This window comes from Oryzias melastigma, linkage group LG19 (assembly GCF_002922805.2).
Source record: "Oryzias melastigma strain HK-1 linkage group LG19, ASM292280v2, whole genome shotgun sequence".
NCBI lineage: Eukaryota > Metazoa > Chordata > Actinopteri > Beloniformes > Adrianichthyidae > Oryzias > Oryzias melastigma.
In genome coordinates this window covers 20,973,668-20,998,483 of record NC_050530.1, presented here as the reverse complement: position 1 = coordinate 20,998,483, position 24,816 = coordinate 20,973,668, and the positions used below count along the sequence as shown (strand labels likewise).

General features: G+C 40.4%; 1 protein-coding gene across 1 annotated transcript in view; it reads right to left on the bottom strand.

Moving 5' to 3' along the window:
• The window catches only part of ca10a (carbonic anhydrase Xa), a 333,973-nt gene that overhangs the window by 265,367 nt on the left and 43,790 nt on the right, over window positions 1-24,816 (bottom strand). The window contains exon 2 of the mRNA XM_024298159.2: window positions 21,529-21,603. Coding sequence (XP_024153927.1) covers window positions 21,529-21,603 — 75 coding nt within the window. The remainder of the gene's footprint in view (window positions 1-21,528; window positions 21,604-24,816) is intronic.

Genomic DNA, 24,816 nt, shown 5'->3' with positions numbered 1-24,816 from the left:
TGTAGCAGCGGTGAAGATTAATGCTAGTGAAACACAGAGGAGAGTGGGGGGATCAGGGGCCGAGCTTCTCAGCTCAGCTCCAAACTCCACACCCCCTCAGAGGAGGTTTTGGAAACAGAGGCTTCAAATCAACATGAAAAAATACTTTAAGACATTTAGGTTGTGGGATTTTGGTTAAAAATGTCAAAATCATAATTAAAACAGAAGAGTTGAGGGGGCCAGCAACACCACTACAACCTGTCCACGGTTCATTTTTTTTCAAACACAAAAATGTGTCTTGCAGAGAAACTTTTGCTCCATCAATGATTTTATTACAATGAAAAAAAAAAAATAATATTGTTCTTGGCGTTCAGTCTTTTGAGCAGGAAATATTCCAGTTTAATAAAAAAAATACTTGACTGATCACCACCAAAAAAGCAGAACTCTTAGTATGTCATTTTCTGACATTATTCAGGATAAAACATGTTGAGTTGATCAAATGAAGAAGTGTTTCCAGAGGAAAGTGGAATCCCAGGAAGATGAAAGGGTTCACATTTCTATTAAGATGACTTTCTTTCATCCTTCTTTGTTTGCGGGACATCATAAACAGGAAGTGGCGGTGTGTTTTCAGGTGCGCACGTGAAGCTTTGCTGTCAGTATAATTAGTTCATTCTTGTGGTAATTTGCGTTTGCACGGAGCGTGTGAGGAAATTGAATGCTTTCAGAGGAAATTAGGTTTTACAGCACAATAATCATGCTGCCACCAGCATTTTCTGCCATGACTCGTCTATTGTTGACTCCCATCTGTGCTGTCAATACAATTCTTAAAGTGTATTATTATGCCAGTGCTTTGACAGTACTTCGTACTCTGACAGCAGCAAAGTCGACTTCATTTGGAGAAGGTTTTCCAAACGGGTGCTGGCGCCGCACACTCAGGGTGTGGGAATGAGTCCAGCACAGACAGGTACAGCTTTCATTTTCTTCAGATAATGGAATGAGTAACTGTACCCTTACACTGATAACAGCAGCACTGAAAGGATCAGAAACACTTAAAGTGAGAAAGAAGGACAAAGAGCTGGAAATGAAGTTTTTGAAGATGGCAGCTTGGCCTCGCCTCCTCGTCTGCTCTGACGGTGATCTGAAAAACTCCTCTTTTCTGCATCTGATGTTGATCAACAAAACTGTTGGGAGTCGGGGGGGCTAAGTCTGATGATAAGCCAGCTAAAATATTAGCTAAATGCCAAATTAGCCTTAAAAAAAAACAAACAAACCTTAGGTTAGCCAAAAAAAGCTAATACGTAAAAAAATAGCTAAACTTCAAAATATCCTAAAAAGCTGAAAAAGCCAAAATTAGCCAAAACAGTGACCATGTAAATATTAGCTAAACTCCAAAACAGCCTGTAAAAACGTAAAAAAAAGCTTAAATTAGCCAAAATAGCTAGCGTGTAGCTAAAATATTAGCTAAACTCCAATATAGTCTAAAAAACTCAGAGTAAATGCCAACATAGTCCGAAAAGCTAGCAGAATTATATTTTTTAAAACTGTTAACTTTTTAACATGATTATGAATAATAAAAAATGGAAATATTATTCCAGAATAAATCAACTTAAACCTTAAATAACTTTCAATATTTTACTCATGCAGCATTTTCGTATAAAGATCCTTCTTTGTTTTAGTAATCTTCATGTCATAAATAGCAAAGACATCTTTAAAATGCATGTCAGAGCTGACAATGTGTTCTTTGAATACCGTTTCTTATCAGGTCATAAATATAGAGCGATCGGTTGGACTTGTATAAAAAGCCTGGATCTTATCGTTAAGCTGCATCCCTCACAGTTGATATTTGGACTTTATTGCGTTCTGGAAGTCATGTGGGGCTGCAGGGCTCGTGTCTTTTAGAGGCGGGGCTGCACAGCCCTGGATTGTCTGTGCTTTAGATGAGCTCTGTGCCACCCTGCTTTCTTTGTTCTCCATCTGTGTTGTTTGCATATGTGGGCTGCACTGAGTCAAGAGCTCCTGAATAAATATGCTCTGACAGAAGTTGACTGACTCCGGCTCTTCTTCAAGTCTTCAATAAGGGAGTCTACAGGACACCTTTCAAACCAACATGAATGCATAAACAAACAGGAATCTAATTAGTTTTTGGCTCCTGGATGCAAAAGAAGAGAAAACCTGCCTGTTACTCCTCCAAGGGGGTAGAGGGGGGGTCACACACTGCACAGCATTACAAAACAAAGCAAAAGAAGATTTATTTAATAACCAAAAGAGTCAACATTTAACTGAAAGGAGCAGCAGCTGTGTTAACCTGAGCAGCTTCCAGGTCAGGCTTTGTTTTCTCGTGGTGTCTGTGCATTTCAAAGGATTTTTCCTCTTGAATTTTTTGAAGTTGTTTTGAAAGTTTGCTGTGGTGCCAGTGCAGCTATAAAATAAGTGCAAATCATCCTTTAAAATAAGTCATTCTTACACAAATGCTTCTTTTTCATGCGTTTGGAAAAGTTCAAAACCATTGACTGTGCAGGATATTCAGAGTGAGTGAGACGTCACCCACAGAAAATGACTTCAGTCCCAACCAAATCAAGTCAATTCAGTCGCCATTTTTCCACAATATGTCCATTACCATGTTGGAACCAGACGTCCTTGAGGGATGTGATGAGCAGATGTTGTATGAGCAACATATATGCGCTTTCAGACACGGGCTGGTACTGGCACATCACTAGCACAACGCCTGGTTCACACTGGACAAGGAAGCGCCGCGGAACGTAGGCCGCTTCAATTCGGAGCCCTTGTTATCGATAGTGTAGTTCACACCAGGTGTGGAGCGCCACAGAAGGCTCGCGCCATACAGCGGATCGTTTCAGCGTCACCGCCAATTCTGGCAGGAAGTTATATCAAAATACATGAGAAAATCCAGTTCTTAGCAGAAACATGGAGTCATATTTTTAGGTTATTATTTTACCCATGATGGTAAAAACAAGAAAAAGCTCTAGCAAAAGTCCCTGTCGACTGTCACAGAAAAAATGTGCGCCTGGTGTGAACTGCAGGAGAGCGCGGATGCCGTGCACACTCCACTCCGCGTCCAGCATGACCCTAGCGTTAGGGTTTTTTGTAAGCCAAAACATCAAAACACCTTAAATGGGAAATTTCAGACATTATTTTGGGGGAAATTACACCATTTCATAATAAATTGCAGTTATGACAGCTTATTTATATATTATATATATATTATTATTATTTATTTATTTATTGGACTTAGATGTGAATTTTCCAACATAATCTGTCCGACTTCAGCATGGTTCATGGTGGAGTTGACCACCATTGATCTGTCCGTGCTGAAAGCCTGAGAGTCTGCTCTGTCTTTGCCCTGTGTTGTGTCTTCAGACAGCGTCTTTCTCTGTCTCCTGCTTCCCACTCACTGCTGCTCTTTTGCCTCCATAAGCAAAATGGAGAGCGCGCAGAGCCAGGGGATGCTGCTAACACTCTGCATCTCTCCGAGCGCAGCAGGCAACACAACACAAGCCCTGATATAATCCTCAACTTTTGCATTCTGCTGACATTCCCCTGCAGATCCTCGAGGACATGAAGCTTTATCAACACTGAGTCACACATGCAGACAAAATGATTTCTTTCTGCAAATGCCCTAAATATAAACGTGAACATTATCAAAATAAGATATTGCGCATTTTTATCTTGCTTTATAATTCCCATTAGAAGGGCAGCACTAAGTCTTAACAATGAAGGAAGCCTCTAGAACTATGTAAATCTCATATGGTTCCATCTCTAAACGACACTCTACAACCGGGATGCCCAGCCTCTCCCACACTTCTCCCTTCTCTGCTTGCTGCTGATTTGCTAACTCGAGTGTTTGTTTCCACACTCTGATTGATAGAACCCACCTGATCCAGGTGATCAGCAGCAAGAAGTGCAGGTAGAGCTGGAAACCAGCAGTGTGGGAGATCTGGAAGACCAGGATTGGACAGCCTCGCTCTACTATAAAACCTTTTTTATGCCACTTGGAGAGTTGAGGCAGACTGCAGAGCTGCTAACAGCAGTACATGAGGATAGATAGACTAAAGCAAGCACATGTAATCATCTGTTTCTCCTCAGTAATCTTCTTTGTAGTGTGCTGGGCTCAGATGACTACAGATTATTTGTCTGATATCTCAATTTGTAATTCCCTCGCAGCAAAGCACCAGTGTGAATAAAAGCTTCTGCTATTTGATAAAGATATCCACGCTGAGAGGCCGATGCCGTCTCTAGCACAGCAGCATCGGCTCGCACTGCACAGACTGAATGCCAAAACCCTCTGCAAAGAACACGTCAGACTGGTGCATTAAGCTACAGTTCTGAGGAATTAGGAGCAGTGTAAACTCAGGGGAATAATCAGAATAAACTGATAGTGCATGCTACTCGATTAAGCAAAGCCATTTCAAAGGGCTAGCATAGCCCACCTGGTGCGCCAGCTCACAGGAGGCGGCGTTTGTTTAGAGTGAGAGCACCACAGGTCAAGTGCTTTTTTGATCGTCTGTCATCATTTTGCTTTTGAAGCGTTCTAGAGCTTCATTTTCTTCCTAATCACTGTCCAGGTAGGCCCGTCTCCAAGAATCGCAGAATATCAAACGGCCAACTCTGCACAAACACTGCAATGGATGAAAAACATACAAAACGGTAATGCAGTCTTTGGACTCAATTTATGTTCCATCTATGGTCCAGAGCCTAAAACCACACATATAGATGTTTAACTAGATTATCTGAACCCAATCAAACCAAAACCAACATATTTTCATGTTTTAACTTTGATATTATGCATGGTTAGTTTATGTTTTTAAGATCCTTATTTAGACTGGCTGTCCACCCAACCAACTCTGCTGTTTAAACCTCACTGACACCTCACTATTTAGTTCAAATCACTCTAACATAAAAGACTTAAGGAGAAAATAAAAAATCCATTTATGTAATGAAGCAAGAGCTCGAGAATATTCTCACAATAAAGTAGGAATATCATGAAAAACTCTGCACACAGTGTTTGTTTCACTTCACAGATCTCTGGAATAGGGAGTCAATTGTATCGTGGTGACAGACAAACCTCATTTAGTGTTTTCCACAGAATGATCACACTTTGTACAGTGTGTATTACTTACTGGGACCGCAGCAAAAAAAGGAAAGGAAAAACCTTTTCAATGTCAACATTCTGTTAGGATAAAAAGCTGATTTGGATTATTGGACGAGCAGTAGCTCCTGGTTATAGCGTCTTCAGGTCTGTAGACAGTCAGATGTTGCAGGTGAACTTGGTGAGTCTCAAAGTGTCATTAAAAAGTGTCAGAGAACTACTGACAGAGTTTGTGACAGACCCAGGAGTGGAGCCCCACCAATTACAGACCACAACCATGACCAGAACCTAATGACCTCTGACCTCAGTCCAGACAAACCATTCACAACCAACTCCACCACTTTGACTGGAATGACAGAAGACCGGTGCAGGTGACTCGAATGATACCAAGACACTGCTATGAACATTTGCAGTAGACCATGTGACCTGGACAATGCAGCAATGGTCGACCGTCCTGTTCACTGATGAGAGTTGGGTCAGCGTGCAGAGAGATAACGATCATCAACATTGTTGGAAAATGCGAGGTGAGCAATACCCCGACGTCAAGATGATCTACAGGGTTTGCTTTGGTGGAGGATGTGGAACAGTCTGGACAGACATCACAAGTCAGAGCAAAACCAGTTTGGTTCTTGCAGATGGTCCAGTCCCTTCATGTTCTTATATGAGAAACATCATAGAACCATCATCATCCACCAGTACAGCCCCAACCTCTGTTCATGGAGGATAACGCTCCACCACATGGTGAAACAAATGTCACAGCTGAAATTCAGGAAGTGGGAGAGCCTTATATGGTATGAGCAGCAATGACCTCTGACCTGAACCCCATAGAGCATGTCTGGGACCAGCTGAAGCAGAGACTTGAGGAAGAGTGGAACGCCTCAGAACATCGAGAGGATAGGGAGGAGCAGGAGACATCACGGTCAAGATGTTATTGCAACAAATGGTGGAAATATCCAGGATTGAGATGGTCAATGTTAGTTGTTTGAGGTTTTCTTTATATTGTCTTAATTTTTGGGGTGTTTCTTCTCATTTAATATTAGGAATATCAAATAGAACGTTTATTTTAATTCAATAAAATTCAGACCAAATAGCAGAAACACTCAAGAAAATAAAATATCTTTAACGCCTTATAAGATTTGTAATGCTGAGAAAAAACTTAGCAGAGGTGAAAACTGGGTGGGAGCGCTCATTTTGGTGGGACATTTTTGTTTGAATCATATTTGTTTGAATCGGGGTTCATCTCACCACACAAATATGAAAAATGTGGTACAGTCTGAAATATTTAAAAGCCAACAAGAAACAGAATCATACTCTTGATCTCACATAGACTCCGGCTGGAGAAGCAGGAAAAGCACTATGATCTGATTCTGAAATCAATCCATTGATCCGTTTTCTTAATCAGCTGAATCCCTTTTGGAGTCATTGGGTTGCTGGAGCCTATCCTAGCCACTTTCAGGCAAAGGTAGGGTTCACCCTGGACTAGTTGCCAGTGTGTTCCAAGGTGAAAAAAGCAAACCAGGTAAATCAGCTGAGCCTGATTTCAGCAGAGGATGGAAGCCTGGATGGACAAAAAGGATGAGTGAGATCTGCATGGTAGAGGTGCAAGACGATGAGAAAGGTTGGAGTTACTCAAACATCTTCAATCTCTGGACATTTGAATTTGCTGCTCACCAACATAAAGTGCTGAAAATGCAGGTTTTACTTCATTCTTTTAGTTTTGTGGGATTATTTAAATAGAAGTTGTTTAATGTCCTGTTCTTTATGAGTAAATACAAATTATTATTTTTTAACACATTTATATGATTCTGTTTCTGATAAGTTTAGTTTGAATCAGAGGTGAAGGGCACTCGTATCATCTCAGGATTGCTGTCAGCCAGAAGTAAAGTTTTTCATTTCCTGCTCTCTCCCCTGAAGATCTCCTGAACCGTTCCTCCATCCAGCTTTCTGCTTTTTTACCCCTCTTTCTCCATCTCTTGACCTCCTTTCAGCCGCTGCTTTCATCTCACTTGGTCAAACTCGGACTCAACTACTCTCCCTGTAACCCCCCACCTCCACTCCCAAGTCTTCAAGCATTCCAGCCTGATCTACCATCACTCCGTCCTTTCATTTCTTTCATCTTCCTGCACCTGACGCCACTCTTCTTTCCTCTTTCTCTGCCTTTATTGCTATTATGTACCAACATCATCCCATTACACAAGCTCTCTCTCTGTCTGCCTGCACCGTTTTTTTCATCTCGTCCATTTGCCTTCCTGTATTCTTTTGATTTTTTTCTAGAAATGCATTTGGATCTTTCTATTTTCATCCGTCCTTCTTCCTCAATGCTCCGGCTCTTTTCTGCATTTATTTTGTGTCATCTTCCCTTTTCCTCCATTGATCCCCTGTCCTCCCATTACATGGGATTTGTTCTTGTTACCCACCCGCTTTTCATACTTTGAAGTCACACTCCTTCTGTTCTTTTTCCTCCAATATTGTTTTTTTTTTTGAAGTTCCCTCCGTCTGCTCTGCTGCTCTTCCTTCACTCTCATTTTCTGTGGATCCTTGCCTCTTTTCTTCAATCAATTTTCTGTTTTTCCTACATTATTTTCTCCATCCATCACTGCCCTCGTCTTGTCTGCATTCTTTGATAATTCTTTCCTGCCCTCCCATGATGGGAGTGTTTCCTTTTCCTCCCTTCAGTCTTCCATCCCTGCCGTCAGTCAGTGGAGGGTAAATAAAGAGGAGGTTATGATGGCCGTCCTGTCTGAACCCCATCCATCACACCCCCACTTAATACCAGCAGCTGTCACTGTGAGCACACTCTCACGCCGCATGTGTGTGTGTGGCAGTTTGATTGTGGAAGTGTAGGATTTTCCAAATATCACATTTAAAATTGACAGAAGGTTTGGTAAAATGTAAATTTAATGCACCAACATCGGCCCAGCGTGTTTCTTCTTGCTCCGCTGAAACCGAATTACTTTCCTCACTGTGTGTGTGTGTGAATGCCTGCTGAGCAGAGCTCTTCCAGTCATTTCTGACAGTGAGCAGAAGCAGCACACAGAGCGTTCGCCTCGCTGCAAAAACGTCAGACTTTCATTCAGACGGAGGAGATGACGGCGCCACGGCCACCCAGGACAAAACTCTGAGAGACGACTCAAGTGACCATCAAGCACAAAGACTGTCAGCAGCAGCATGATTCACAGGTTCAGGGGAGCAGCACTGCTCCGATTGATTTCTTTTTTATTTTATTTTTATTTACCATTTTTAAAGACTTTTCTTTTCCCCTTTCTTTGCCCCTCATCTTTATTTTTCTTCTCATTTTCTTCCACCTGTTTTTTCCCTTCACTCCCCATTCATCTTCTCTTGACTTTTATAAATATTCTGTCTGTTTTACTTCCCTTGTGCCCAGTTATTCTTTTTCCTTTCACCTCCTTCACCCTACATCTGTTCCTTTTGCCCTCTTTAATGGCTACTCCTCTTCTTGCTTTTAAACCCATCCATTTTTACTGGTGGTTTCATTCATCTGTACATTTGTTTGTGTTGTTGAGAGTCAAAAACATCATCGAAAAGCCCGTTCTGTTAAATATGTCACCAGTTCTAGAGGGCAGCGGCTGGGAATTCTTTAAAGAAGCTAAACTGATCCGGAGTGTTAACCTGTCCATCAGCGGATACACTTATTGGGTTATTTACAGTCACACAGAGGGTACTGTTGTACCGCTGTGTACTAGAGGGAAACATATTGCATTGTTTCAGTGTGAAGGGTAATATTTCACTATAATAGGTGGAAAGAATTTCCGCTGGGGCCACAAATGTTGGTCTGGATGCTGGTCGCCCATCAAACAGCCTCTGTTCCAATACTGGCAGTCAGATTTCATCTGAACGCTTAGAAGGTGTTCCACTACTGCAGGATGAATCTACAGAGCAGAGGCTGGGAATCAGTTCATGAAGGTCCAGTTTCTCAGCACAAACCAACAAGCAGACACCTGCACTTTGGCCTTCTGTTACCATCTGGGCTCTCGATTGGTTTTTCCATCAATCATTTCCACTTAAAGAAGACCTCTTTGATCTCGAAATATGTACAGGTGACATTTAAATCAACTTCAGGAGTTATGCAGAAGGTAAAAACAAAAAACATAAACCAGAATAATGGATTTTTTTCTAAACAGAATTCCATGATTTGCAAATAAAACTTCTAAATTTAAAATTTTGAAAAAAATACTGTCAATCAGTTCATGAACCAAAGCAGAATGGAATATAATACTTAAATAACTTAATACTTAACTTAATACTTACAAACTAAATGTATGGTAAAATGCTTATTTGCCAAAAAAGCATAAATATTGTGCATTTTTAAATGATAAAGTGGGACTCTCGTTGGGTTAGAAACTCGACCAAATGGCTCTTTTAGCGTTAAAGATTGCAGACCTCTGACAAAATGCATGCATTTAGTGCAATGTTGAATCAGATGGAAAATATTGAAGAACAGTGAAGTCTGGTGAAGCTGTGACATCAACAGCAGTGATGGAGATGGACGGTCTGATGCATGCTAGATTTTTAAATAAAAAAAATAATAAATTCTGTTTTCTAGTCTATGTAGAGAGCAAGTAGACCAGCACACTTCAGTTATAAGATTGTACTGTATAACTATGCGGGTTCTTTGCCTCTCTGAACAGTTTTCTCTGAACAAAGTTGGAAATCCCTTCTTGATCGAAGAACTTACAGGAAAAACTTTAGACTTCTAGTTTTTCTGCATCAATGACCAAAAAATTATCTCCTGTGTGACGATTTGGAGGAATTTAAAAATCCAGGTTCTTGCCATTTAAGAACACTACACCATTTCTCAACTTGATTTTTCCATCAGATTTTTCTGAGGACATTTCACAAACTTAGAGAAAGTAGTTGTAATACAAAAAAGATGCGAGCTGAACACGTACTCTGTGAGGTTCTGTCAGGAGGTTCTCAGCTGAAAGTTTATAGACAATGTAGCCAACACTTAAAATCCATTTGTCCCAAGCAGCCTACCTTTGTAAAGGGGGATATTTATTTTAAAAAATAGATTGAGGCACTAAAATACTTAGCAGGAATGTTCTGAATCCTGGAAAGATGCCGCCTTCCGTCCTGATTCCCATCTGGGACCAAAACGGCAGATAAGATGAATTCTGGCTCCCAAAAAAATATGTAGGGGTTTAAAAGGAAGTCTTTCTGATCCGGTGAGTGTGGTGTGTCTGACATGCAGCTGCGCCACTAATGTTGAGAATTATCACAAAAACTGCTTTTAATTCCATTTTGATTATACCACAGATTTAATTTGCTGCAAATGACTGTAATTATTGCAAGTTACAACAATGACTAATAGAATTAGCAGCAACCCTCAAGATAATTATTTCCACAAATGTAGCCCGAATAGGCTGTTAAACATTTTGATCCTAAATCAACAGGAAATTCAGTAAATACAAATGCATGATTTATAGTCATCACCCCCTCTGTTCCGTTCTTTTTGTTTGGACAAAGACTGTCCTTGAGTGTCTGGAATCCAGAGAGATGTTGCCGTTCCACCATTAACTCCGTAAAAGCATACTTGTGTCATCATTTCTGGGCTCTCTCATGGCTGTCTGCCCTGTAGTTGCCCTCACAATAACTATTCCCACTCTCCACCATGCCACCTATTCCTGCCTCCTTTTCTATCCTTGGGTAAAATGGTAACAAGAGAGCCTCGAGCTCCAAACTCTAAAATGCTTTCCATAATACCCTTTTCCAATTTTACTGTAGTAGAAGGGTCACGGTGTCACACAGGGACCCAAGGGCGTAAAGTAACTCTGACTGGAAGGAAAAGGTGAGGCTGGATAGAACGCTGCAGGTTGTGTGCTCTCACCATTGACATAAGTGGGTCAAATCCTTTCAAATGTTTTCAAAGATTCAATTAAATTGTGACCAGGAAGCAGCTAAGAGTGACTTTTAGAAGGGCATTCTGATGAGCTACAACTATTCTTATAAACAAGAGGAGCAGGAAAAGGAGTCTATAGAGAATTGGTTTGACCAATGGCGCAAATTCTTTCTAAAATGAGTCAAATCAAGCAAAGTTCTTATTTATAGCTGGAAACTCCTCCTTTCAAATCTATGTGTGGAGACATTTTATCATTAAACAATATTGCTGATAAATAAATTAATTAAAACTTTTTTTTCCACTTTTTAATTAATCTAAAATACATTTTCACCCATAAGTATCCGTTTCTGCATCACATCTAACAAATTATAACCTTATTTAGAATAGGTTTTTTTTCACATTTTTTGATTGTAAACAGTTCATCTCTGTATGCATTGCGTTGCTGATTTTTGATGTCGCTCAAACATTTACGCACTCACAGGGACGATTTAGAATCATCATATGGGGCATGTTTTTGACTGTGGGAGGAAGCCAGAGTAAACCCAGCCCAGCCCATCTCAGGCAGGAATTGAACCAGGGACTTCTCACTGTGAGGTGAGAGTGCTAACCACTACACACGGTTCTTGTTAGGTTTTTCTGTTTATTCAAGTTTCCCTACCTTCTTTTTTTATCTTTATCTCTAAATTTGTCACTGGAGGCTACAAAGTCTGAGCCTGTGTTTTTATACTGGTGTGTCACAATGATCCTACAACTGTAACAACTGTAATAAATCTCTCATCCATCTTCTTTGGCTCATCCAGGACTGGGTCGTGGGGGGCAGCAGCCTAAGCAAAGACTTCCCTCTCACTTCCTCCAGCTCATCTGGGTTATCTTCGGGACTCTAAGGTGTTAGTCCTAGAACCTATGCTCAGTGGGACATGCCCAGAACACCACCCCAGGGAGGGGTCCAGGAAGCATCCAGACCAGATGGCCTAGCCTCCTGAACTGAATCCCCCATGTGAATCGCCACCTTAACGTGGTGGAGGGGTTTGAGAGCTCAAGTGTTCCTGTCCAGGGCTTTTGCCCCGGTAGGTCCTTCTATGGCAGACAGGTCCTGGGAGACAAGCCAGACAAAGAGCAGTTCAAAGACCCTTTATGGGTAATAAACTGATACATTCCATTCTGTTTCCTGGATTGGCATCACAGAGGCCCAAGTCTGGAGCCAAGTCTAGAGTAGATGCAGTAATGCTTTCTTTTACGGTACAGTATTTACAGGGTATTTAAGTGGTATTTACATGGTACTTTTTTTGTACGTACTGGGTACTTACATGGTACTTTTTAAATGGGACCTACTCGGTATTTACATGGTACTTGCTGTGTATTTATGTGGTATCATACTTATGTGGTACCCACATAAGCATATATAATATTCCACTGGGTATTTCTGCTTTACACACTGGGTTTTACATAGTAGCCGATGGTTATTTACATGTTGTGTAAATGTGTCTTTTGTAGTAATTACCACATGTAAGAACAAGGTAAGTTCAGATAAAGTACAATGAACAAGTACATCTTCACCTATTGTATGCCTCATCGTATTTACTATATATAACAATATACTAGGTAAACAGAAACTACATTTGAAGTACTGTTAAAAATGACCCAGAATTTACTGTCCACTTACTTAGCAAGTTTGTATGTTTCATTGTACTCTCCATATGTAGGAAGTTGCATAATTAAACAGAACTTATGTGGTACCATATTGTGTTTTTCCTGGTGCTTGTTATTAATAAGAGCAAAATAAGTACACAGAAAGGACCATTTATTGTATGTGAATTGTACGTGTTATGTTATAGGGTGTTTTGTGGTACTTCCCATTTAAAAGGAGGTAGTAGTTGCACAGAGACTAAGTATAATGAAACTGGACTGTAAAAGGAAGTCAGCCCTATCTCCATTCTACTACATGGTACTTGCAGTAATAGATGCTGAATATGTTCACATGGGTATTACTTGATATGTATCCTTTAATTTCACTCAAAAATTTGGGCAAACAATCAGTTTCAAAAAAAGTTTTCAAAATATTTTAAGTATATCAAAATAAATACATAAATATTACATTTCTTTGAAATCTACCAGGTTTGTGTTCTGTGATTCAATTTTAGCATTGACTTTTTTATTGAACGAGTTGAGCAAACTCCCATCCAGAAAGAAGACAGACTATAAGGACAATCCTAAAATCACTTTAAGCACCAAAAGCCCCCAAAGGTGCCTTCATCTAAATACTAACCTTTCCTCCTTCCACAGTGGTTCTACAGCCGCTATACCTAACAAATGTAACGGTACCATTTCTTCAGGAAAATCAGTTGCACCCAGAGGCCCTCTGTCAGTAAATCTGCCTATTTTTTTGTTCCTAGAAGGCCCACTACACATTATGTAAAACAATATATCATAAACGGGAGCTATATTGCTAACTATATGACACAGGGGGTTCATAAGTCTTCAGGTTCATAACATCGAGACCTGACTGATTCCGGCAAACAGGGACAATCAGCATAATGTCCTTATTAGGGCAAGAGACTGACAGTGGAAGCACAAAAGGAAACCATATGAGATGAGCATCCTAGAGGCAGATGCACGAGAATGACACCGGGTGCAATCTGAAGCTAAAATCATCTCATTTGTCTTCCAAATGATTCTGCTCTGTTCAGCAGTCACTTCCTCAAAGTGCCTGGCTGTGCTTCAAGACAGAGACACTCTGGTGGCTATTACGCTTCTGGTTCGGGGTTAGAACAAGTGCACTTTCAGATGTGTTTCCAAGATTAAAAGAAGGGGGCAGGAGTAAAACACACGTGGAAGCTCCAGAATGAGAGAGCCTAGTTTGCATTACATTTTTAATAATGTTTGCCACGATTACAAGGTTGATCATTGGATGTGCATAGTCTGTCAAGTGGAACAAGGATGGCATGAAAAACAATGTCAGGCTAAAATGAACTTTGAATGTTTTGGATTTAGCTGTCACTGTTTCAAGAAGTTCATTCCAAGGACATAAAGAGAGATTCTAAGAAAACAAATTAGAAAATCTGCTCTACAAGTCTAGATTTGTATGTTGAACATGAAACCTCAGGAGAAAACAAAAAGGAAAACAATGTTTGTCTAGATGGACCATCAAGTAAAAGTTTGAATCACAAAACATGAGCATCACACGGGCTGTCTGCAGGCCACAAACGGGTAAATCAGTATGGGGCGCCAGGAGCCTGCATGAAATTTTAAGATAGTAGACCGCTTGGCAAACCTGTATAGAGCGTTAATGTTCATGCATATTTTTTCTATGGGCATGCTGCGGGCAACGGAATGTGGTGAACACTTGTACAACACGTGAAGGCAAGTAAGGTTATAGTTGGTGAGACACAGCCATGGAGTTAGGCCTCGTTTCCACTGAGTGGTCCGGTACGGTCTGGTATTATGAGCATTTCCATTGTAAAATTGACCCATTAAACAGTACTGAACTGTACCTCTAGGGGTCGCCATCAGTTGTAGGTCCAAAGTGGGACAGAACGGTTGGGGTGGAGCCGCTGTAGCTACCCGTTGATTGGCAGAAAGTGATGATGACAATAGAAAACGCCAACATAGCGCTCATTTAAGCCAACATTTCCAACCTTTTCAAGCATTTGGGTTTTCGTGGTTTTAATCCCCACAACAATCTTCTCACACTGAATTCCTGTTATACACAATGTACCAGAAGTAAAGCAATAACAAGACAAACTGCTGGATGACCTCCACTGTTGTTTTTCTAGTCGTCGCACTACAATGGCTCTGTCAGAAGTAACTCAGCCATGTCCTCCTCCAACCACCAGAGGGACCCCTCTCCGGAGTGCACCTTCCTCACTACAACTCCCATCAGCCACCGCTTCAGTCTTCTCCACGCACAGCTGACTGTCATGATCATATTCAGAATCACCAGCATTTATACCCACTCCAGTTGTACCTTCAGTGTGAAGTCTTGATCGTGTTTATCCATCAGTCTGAGCAGATTTTCCTAGTTTGATTCTCCATGTTTTTGACCCACACCTTTATACTCGTTCCTCTGCCTCGCCTCTGTGTTTTTGACCTTTGTTTGCCTTTTGACGCCGTCTATGTCTTGCCTTTGCTCTCTTCCATTAAACCATTTGCACATGGACCCTAACCTCACAGACGCAATGACACGCTAGCCATGGATTTGTTGTGAAACAAACTGCTCAGTAGAAGAGAGGCTTTACAATTTAGGAAATTTACCAGTCAGCATGCAGTTAATATGGGGATCTTTTGGGTGTCCTATAGACACTTGTGTATCACCTGCACACCCCATGCATGCAGCATTGGAACAGTCTACCGACTGCCAATACTGGGGCCAATCCTCACATCTTACTGAGGACTAGAATGTGGCATAAATACACCTTACAACAGAATCAGCCATACGTCAGGAAAGCCATCGATTTTACAAATATTTAACAATGCATTTACTGATGCACAATAATAGTACGTTCCATTTTCATGATGTTCCTTATGAACCTCAAAAGAACTGCAAGACACACATTTCACTTCTCTTTAGATGCAGCCGCTCCTCTCTACAACACTCTACAGGCCCGGAGAACTCAAAAAAACGAAAAATGTAACGTAGTCTGCGTTCCTTATGTACAGCACTTTGTGCCTTTTTGGAGGTGCTTTAGAAATAAATAAATGAATGAAAAACCAACAACACCCGTATGGATCAACCCCCGATATGGATGCATGCGACTGAGGCATCAAGCATCTACAGCTGGTTATTCTCTGGTTTTGATTGTTTTTGGATCACGTGAGTAAAAAAAAAAAAAATAGGAATTTAGATGAATTACCAGAAACTTAGGTAAGTAATGGCTGCAACACCAATCAGAGACTCCCACAGTCAGACCTGAGTGTGTGAGTGTGTGTGGAGGGAGGTGTCCTGAAGTTAAGCAGAGACCCACTCTATACCTGACCCTGGTACCTCTACCCTCTTCATGTATCCTGCAGCTTAATGGTTAAACTCTGAACAAGCTCCTGCTTTTGTAACCACATTTGTGCTTCAGCCATGAACTTGACAGTTTTATGTTTTTCTGATAAAAATCATCAGAAACCAGGTTTCCAAAGCTTTGGAAGAAGCACTTGGTGCAGATGGCTGCTAAAGTTATCTATACAGAAATCTTCATTGTTCGTGTGCCAAATGGGTAACTGTCTGTGGATTACAGACTTACTTTATTTACAACGAACAGGCAGTTGTTTTTTTTTAAAGCTTAATTAACGATTTTTGAGGCAAACCATACCTAACACTCAGTTGAAGTCTGATCCAACAGTTTAGTGTCCTATTGAATATTAAAATGACAATTTAAATGCAAATTCCAAACTCTTTACTGAAAAGTGGCTATAACAAACTAACTCCTGAAACTGCAGGTAAATGAGTCAGTTTAATACATGAATTTACAAATCTAACAGTTTGTGCCGGTGAACAGCAGATGTTTAAGTTCATGCAGGTTTGACCTTTCAAAGTACACAAAAGCTTTTTTCTTATATTCAGTCATTATTGGAAGTGGAATCCTTTTCCATATTAAAAATGCAAAAAGAGATCCCAGCTTGCTGTTTTTAATGCAGAGAAGACAGACCAAGTTCACCTTTATGACCTTGACTTTGGGATTTTGTAAGATTTGTTTTAAATTAGCATGACATTGCCAACAACTAATGAATACATGCAGAATTTGTAAAGATTTATAAAAAATATTTTAAAGTTTCTAAGCTTAGAGGGTGAAATTAGCTAAGTGAAAAGGGCAGTTTAGAGACACAGTCCTGAAATAAATGATAACATCACTGCAAGATGTTTTTCAACAGGACGTGAGAGTAATGAAGGATTTCAGAGCTTTTAAGCATAAACCACAGCTGAGGAGCTGAGGGTGAGTGTAGCAGTTAGAGCTGCCTGACCTTTCCCAAATTTAAAGCTAATTGAGAGCACTCCAAAAGGACAAGCAAAGGTCAGTCACAGTGATATTAGCCTGAGAATGTGATTTCCTCTGATTTGCTCATCCTTGGGTGCAAGTGTTTCTCGGTGCCAGCCACAGTTTGTGACCTCTGTGCAGAAACATTGCAGTAAAGCTAAATGAGCTGTTAACAGGTGAAGAGGAGACGGCTCAGATCTCTGATCGCACCACTGGAGCACAGCTGAGTGCTGCTTTACACTCCCATTATTGCTCTTTCCAGAGAGGGAGAAAAACAATTTCCATTTCAATTTCTCCTTTATTATTTTGGCTGCCAATCAAACACAAACAATAACAACTTTGGTTAAAAACTTCCATAACTCTTGAGGAGACATTCAAAAACTAGATTGCAAAGAGGATTCCTGCACCATTGCACTGATCCTCCGTGGAGTAACAGATCTGTGGGAAGAGGAGCGGAAGGTGGATAAAACCTAATCTGCTCCGTTGCACTTTTAAAGGGTATATGATTTCTTTAATGTGACCCAATGTGCATATCAAACCCTAAATCCCAGAACCACTAGAATCTGTCATCACTGCTTACTGCTAAAGCAGATTAGATTCAATGGGAGCATTTTCCTTGAAAATCTTCCTTTTCTCTGCGCCATTAAATTGGCCTTCATTTGCAGTGAAAAGCCTCCGTCTTTCACATCCCAGCTGTGAAATCACTGCGTCTGCAGAACAAGGTTACTCTGGCTGGAAATCCTCCGCCGTGCCACAGGAGGAGAGAGAAGAGCATTAAACCAATGCAGCTGATGCGTGCCGGTGAGTAACGTAAATGAGGCATGGAGAACAACGAAAAAATTGATAAGGAAGAAACAACATCACAAAGATCACCAAGCATGTCTGGCCAATGAGGCAAACCGACAGGTACTCATTATTGCCCCACACTGAACGAAAATCCGCCTGCATCCCCTGACCTCAGTTTCCACTCAAATCAGCAGCTCTTTTTAAAAATACCACGATCATTTTCAATAATTAATGAAAATCCTGCATGATGGAGTAGTAGTTAGCATGCTCATTCCATAGCAAGAAGATGATGGTCTGAGTACTGGCCTGTCTGTGTAGGGCAGGGGAGTCAACCTCAATCACAAGGGGCCAACATCCAAAACACACCTTAGGTCGCGGGCTGGACAGGATAAACATTTATTGAATACCGGTAAACAAAAACTATATTTTAAAGAATTTTACCCTTTTAACATGATTATGAACTAGATCAGGGGTGACTAAAATCTTTAAAACTGAGAGCTACTTCATGGATACTGCATCATACGAAGGGTGACCAGTTTGAAATACCAAATGTTGCTCAGTTTGCCTTTAGTTATACATTATTGTTAATAATAATGATACTCCTCTATGTAAAGACACTGATTTCTCACCATAATTATCAACAATGACAAGCTAGAAAACAGATAATATTCAGCACTTTATTATTGTCAGTAATTGTTACATCTTCAGATGATCACTTACATCACTACATTTCATGGGAAAAATGTCCCATTTTTTACTATTTTGTACCATGTTTATCAATCATAAAATATTAAAGAAAAATCAACTTACACATTTTAAACAAATCTTGTCACAGGAATTTGTTCTTCAGTTAAACTCTTTCAGCAGTTTATATTCAGGATAGACACCCTACATTTGTAATATCTTTGAAAATTCTCCCGGTGTTGGTGCTTGTCCTAAATAGAGCATGAGTGATGCCCCAGATTTTTTTTGGGCAGTTAATGGATTTCAATTCAACAATAGAGAATAGCTTTTATTTCAAATTTTTAAAAAACAAGCTTATTTGATCAACAAAAAAGCCTTAATGCAAGTATTTTTTTTAAAGCAAAGATTTAGTTTTGACTACATTGAATGATTAAGAATAAACACTTGTAATAAATGGACATGAGCTGGATTTACATTTAACCTGCTGACCTTTGAAAGTGCTGTGACCCGATGCTCACCTCTCCACAGAGCTGTGGGTCAGCTGGACGCGGGTATAATCTGACTCAGGAGTTTCAGAAATAGAGCACTTACATAAACTGGGCTCCAGACCACAGGAAACGTGTCACCTGGTCCATTACTCTAATAAAAACATGCTTCTTTTTTTTTAAAGTAAAGTTGTTCTCCACAACAATCTCACCTGTGGGACAACATAAGGCGTCATCATTTCAGGGGGTGTTCAAAGTTTGATTGTCCATCATTCAGCAAACCAAAATAACTCAGCTTTAAGGCTGTAAAAAGCATTGCTACTAGTACAGATGACTAGTAAACCCCATACTGAGAGAACAACACACACATGCTCCACTGCTTTGTTGCTCATCACTGTTTCAAGCTGTTAAACCAAATAGGATCTCGTTTGAAAGTAAAAAGTTCACAGAATCCAAACGTACATGTAAATGTGAGAGAAAAAAGTCAGGGGGAAAGAAAAGTGTTTTACTGCAACCTCTCAAAACATTTCCATAATGTCCATGAGTGTCAGGAAGGATCTCAGCTAACAAGCAGCAACAGCCTTAAACACCACAACAAAGTATTCCTGGAGAAAACCCATGCATGGCCACAGCAGACTGACAGAAAGGACCCAGCTGGGATTTGAACCAGGGCCTTCACTGCTGGGATAGAGTGCTAACCACTACACCACCACCTGTTGTCTACCAAAGACAAAATCTAATAATAACTTACAGAAATATCCACTTCCTGAAAGATCTCTGACTACTCCTAAACAAACAGGATTTCATGAACTCACTGACAGACTCTCCTAACACGCAGGTTTTTCTGCTGTCAGGCTGCAGCTGGCCAGTTTAGAGCAAACAAAGCAGCTGACAAAGAAAACACAATCAATCATGCTGTCTTACCTTTGATGTTTACTGGTAAAAAATGTATATTCCAGATAAAACTAATAAAACACCAACAAACAAAGTCTCCATGGATCCCCCTCCAGTGTTCTGTTTCATCAGTGAGCGTGCTCTCTGCTGATTTCTGCAGCATCAGAAACGCCTCATAATACCTAACCTGCTTCTGTTACACCTGCAGCCATGGCATTATGTAACACACTCATCATTAATTTAAAGCTGAAACTGTGAATTAATAACTGCTGGCTGCTGATTACACTGCAGCCGCTTGTAGCTTTTACTTGATAACATTGAACATTCTGGTAAAATCTATCTTTTCGATAAAACGTCACAAAGGTTTTGTCTGAGAGGTACACGGCGCTCTACTAAAATTTGCAAACAAGGTTGAGTGTTTTGTAAATATGCTAACGCAGCTAATGTGTAGAAGTGTCAGACTGTGTTTTATTTATTATTTTTTTTAACATGTTACCAACAAGGATTGGAATTAGCATGGTCATAGTGACGTTTGTTTTAGTGGCATCAGTACGTTTTTGTTTTTTTTGCGTGTCCCAATCAAGGTCGCGAGTTACAGATATTGTGAATATGCTAACACAGGTAATGTGTAGCGGTTTCAGACCGTTCTGGGGTTTTTTTTTTACATTACTAGCAAGGTTGGAAGTTGGTATTGTCACAGTGATGTTTGTTTTAGTGGCATCAGTCTCTTTCTGACATGTCGCTAACAAGGTTGGGAGTTACAGGTATTGTGAATATGCTAACACAGCTAACGTGTAGCAGTGTCAGACTGTTTTCTTTTTTTCTTTACATGTTACTAACAGAATTGTGAGTTAGCGTAGTCACAGTAATGTTAGTTTTAGTGGTATTAGTTTCTATTTTACGTTGCTAACAAGGTTGGAAGTTACAGGAAGTTATTATGAATATGCTAACACAGCTAACGCTTCTAACGTGGCTAACTTGTAGCATGTTACAAACAAATTCTAGAGTTTCTTTGAACACAGTTAATAAAGTCTGACTGACTAATGCACTACTCTCTGACTCTTTTGTCTGGTATAACTTGTGCTATCCTGCATGCTAACGGTGGGAGTGGGGTCATCTGGACCCCACAAGACAGCGCCTTGAACTTTTTTTTTCTCCACGATTTTTGATTTTCTCTGGTGTCCATGGACATCGTATCCATCTTCATCCACATTTGCCATGGGATGGGTAACACGTCAGTGTAAGGCTTTGGTCATGTGGATCCCATAAGAGAGCACAAGGATTAATGCGAATTATATTTCGGTTTGTCGTCTATGTTTCATAAATTCAAAAAATTACCGTTCATTGACGTGCACCTTACAAACCAGTGCGTCCTATTGTGCGTTTTGTCCAAAATTTGCAGAAACTTTCTAATGTAATTTTAATAATACCCAAGTGTAATCTTATTGACTGACATGAGGATTAAACAGATCTGCATTGACAAAGAAAACAGCAGAACACAGTCTCACTAAACCAATGCAGAAGGTTGGAGGACAAGCAGTGAGCTGCCATCAGTCAACCATGTGAAAAACTGTCAGCACTGAAAAAGAGGCCTTATCAGAATGTAAAATAAAACTATTGCCAGCAGCAAGGTGGGTCAATGTTATCTTCAATATGCAATAAGCTCTGACTTCAAGATCAAGTGCACAGTGTGTTTAAAGAGTATGCAGAAAAATCTGTATTCTGTGGGAAACCTCCAGACATCAAAGTGCTGCGTTCCGTTGTAAGGCTTACCTGGAACAAAGCTCCCCTGCACCACCTCCTTGTACGCCCACCATCCCTCATGAATTTTCGGCGGATTTGGTTGAGCTGTAAAATGAGGGCGAAAGAGAAGAAACAAGGACATCAGTGCCTCATATCTATGATAAAGAGAAGAAAGTAGAAACACTGTTGTGCAGGTTTCAATCAGTCTGAAAATTCACACTTTAAGGTCGTTTTTTTTTAATCCACCCCAATTAAGAACACCCTGCAGACCTTCTCAGCAAGAGTCCTCAGTGACTGGAGTCTTTGCTGGAGGCTTCGGAACAAATGAGGAGCTCAAAGTTTTGTTTCACTTCCATTTATGCACACAAACTAGAAGATTATGCCTCACAAAAGCAGGTGAGCCGTTGAAAGCCCTGAATTATTCAGAATAGTACAGTATATTGATGAGGTGGCTGAGTACAAAGAGGAAGTTTTGACTTGGAACGATCCACTGGGACCTCTGGATATTACTTTTTACACCTCTGCTCTTCCCCCCACTTCCTGTTCATTCTGTGAGCTGGAGAATTGGGGTTTAATCACGGGTCCAGAGGCTGGCCTGCTTGCTTAGCTTTAATGGAACTTAAGGTGACCAAAGGATCGTCCTTCCTCTGCTATCCACTCCAAACAGCCTTGCTGCAGTAACACTAGAGACCAGGTTCAATTTCAGATGAGGTCTGGCTGGACACGGTCCAGAGGAGGCTATTTTCACAATCTTTGCAGCCACAAAAGTAAAAAGGGTGGAGGCGGGGTGGCAGCAGCAGCCTCAGAAGAAAGGAAAGCTTCACTTTTATAAACTTGTTCTCTAATGTGGGGAGTAATTTCTCACCTCTTTATGGCAAATTAACTCAAAACTAGATATATAGCATTACCTGCGATAATGCAAGTTTGAATGCTGTAAGATAAATGTGGCAGCTAAAGACGCTATGGCAGTTAGCTGAAAATGATGAAGCTGACAGCTTGCTAAAGTATAAGATAAATGCTGAATTAGCCAAACAACCGGAAACATCCCTGAATTAGTCAAAAGCAGCCAGCATAATGCTAAAATATTAGCTGAACTCCAAATTAGCCAAAAAGGAAATGGAAACATAGCCTAGCATGTTGATAAAATAGTTCTAGCTTTAGCTGAAAGTGTGCAAAAGTATGCAAAACTATGAAGTTTATCAAAACCAAAAATACAACCAGTAAAGTTCTGAACAAGCTGAACGTTTTGATGCCCAAATTGCTGAAAGTGTGATTGAGTTTTTATGTGCCGAAAAATGTACGTTAAGGTGCGGGAAAATCATTATTGTGCGATTGCTGTCAAGGATTCACACTATAAAAGGTACTTTCTATCTGTAAGGTGTGCAGCTCTGCAGCATCACAACCAAACATGGATTTAAAACTTCATATCAGCTGCTTTCATAAAAAAATATATAGGAATGGGATTGCTAATAGTAGTGTCTCTTACAAAAATCTCTACTGTATCATGAGTGAACGAAATCTTCTCTTTGTTGTCTGGAAAAGTTCAGTTTTTATATTATTCTCTTGCCTTAAAACATCTTTGTGAAGTATACTCACTATATACATCTTTTCTTTTTTTTTTTTTTTTAATAAGGAGATCTGGTAGCTGTTCTTAAATTTTCCAATGTAAAATCAGGCTAGAAATAAGGCAACATTTTCTTCAGGTAAGTGAACTTTTAATGTACAGCGGAGATCATTTAAAGGTGCTTTATAAATTAATTAAACTTAAATTTAAAGAAATGCACCAATGGGTTAAAAAATGGTCATACAAAGAATTTATATTTTAGGGGAAAAAAATCCAGTCACTGAAACATGTTTTGTCAAACTTAGAATATTTTGCTATTGAAAATCTTTCTTAAGAAGACTATTTTTCTTACAAGACGAAAACTAAAAAAATATTTTTTAAAACAAGAGTCTTTTTACTTTCTAAAGATGCTTCTTTTGCTCTGATCTCTGAAAGAAAAACAAATTTCGAACAAAAGCAAAAGCTACAATTCAATAAATAAACTGGTTTGGGTCACAGAACCAGCACATCTGTCATCTCCACAATGCCTTTGACATCACACCCATGTGACCCTTTATCTTCTGCCAATAAACACCATGAAAAATATGAGAGGAGTAAAAGGTCAACAATTTAGTACATCCATCATTCTGAGGTCACGCTTTATCAGATGTACCTTTTCACAGATTATAAATCCCACACCTGAATCAGACAATCAAGACGTCTGTCTGATCTCAGTTTAACAGAGATTAACTGTCTTAGGTTTTAGTCACAACAACTGCCCTTTTAGGTGCGTACGGAAAAAAAAATGTGCAAACCTGAATGGGGCATGCAAAATACAAAGTTGTATTAAAGTCGTAGACCACTTGGTCAACTCAAATAGAGGAAATATTAATGTGCATTTTTGTTACAGGCAAGTATGTGTAAAGTAGGTGAGAAGCAGGAATGGCATGCCAATTCATATTTTTTTTACCTACCCAAACCCTTCACCTATTAGCCTATTAGTGCTTTTTGTTTGTTTGAAGTTGTCATGTCCAGAAAAGTAGCCACAGACTTCTTACAATGCTTGTGTTTCACCTGCACACCATGTGCATGCAGCATCTGTGTCCATCAGTAAAAACCCATACACGCGACTGGAGTGTGGTGCATGATGCATTACCCATGCATGTTACTTATAGGGTCACCACCCACAGCCGAAATGTGAAAATCCAGTCAGAGGGGCGGGGCTTGGGGGCTGGACTTCTATTAATACTGGAGCGGCAGATCATGATGTGAAACTTCTGAAACGTGACCGATCATAAAATTCCACTGTAATACCTCAATTCAACCTATAGTAGGCAGCACACAGGTGGTTTTTGACTGTATTTTCAAAAACTAAACAAGTTCATTTTCATTTATCAAAAATGTGTCAATGACCAACAGACAGCACTTTTAAAGCCTCATTTATAGAGGTCCATCCATCCATCCATCCATCCATCTTCTTCTCATCCGGGACCGGGTCGCGGGGGCAGCAGTCTAAGTAAAGATACCCAGACTTCCCTCTCCCCGGTCACTTCCTCCAGCTCCTCTGGGGGGACCCCGAGGCGTTCCCAGGCCAGCCGAGAAACATAGTCTCTCCAGCGTGTCCTGGGTCTTCCCCGGGGCCTCCGCCCAGTGTGACATGATCGGAACACCTCACCAGGGAGGCGTCCAGGAGGCATCTGGACCAGATGCCCGAACCACCTCAACTGGCTCCTCTGGATGTGAAGGAGAAGCGGTTCTACTCCGAGATCTCTCTG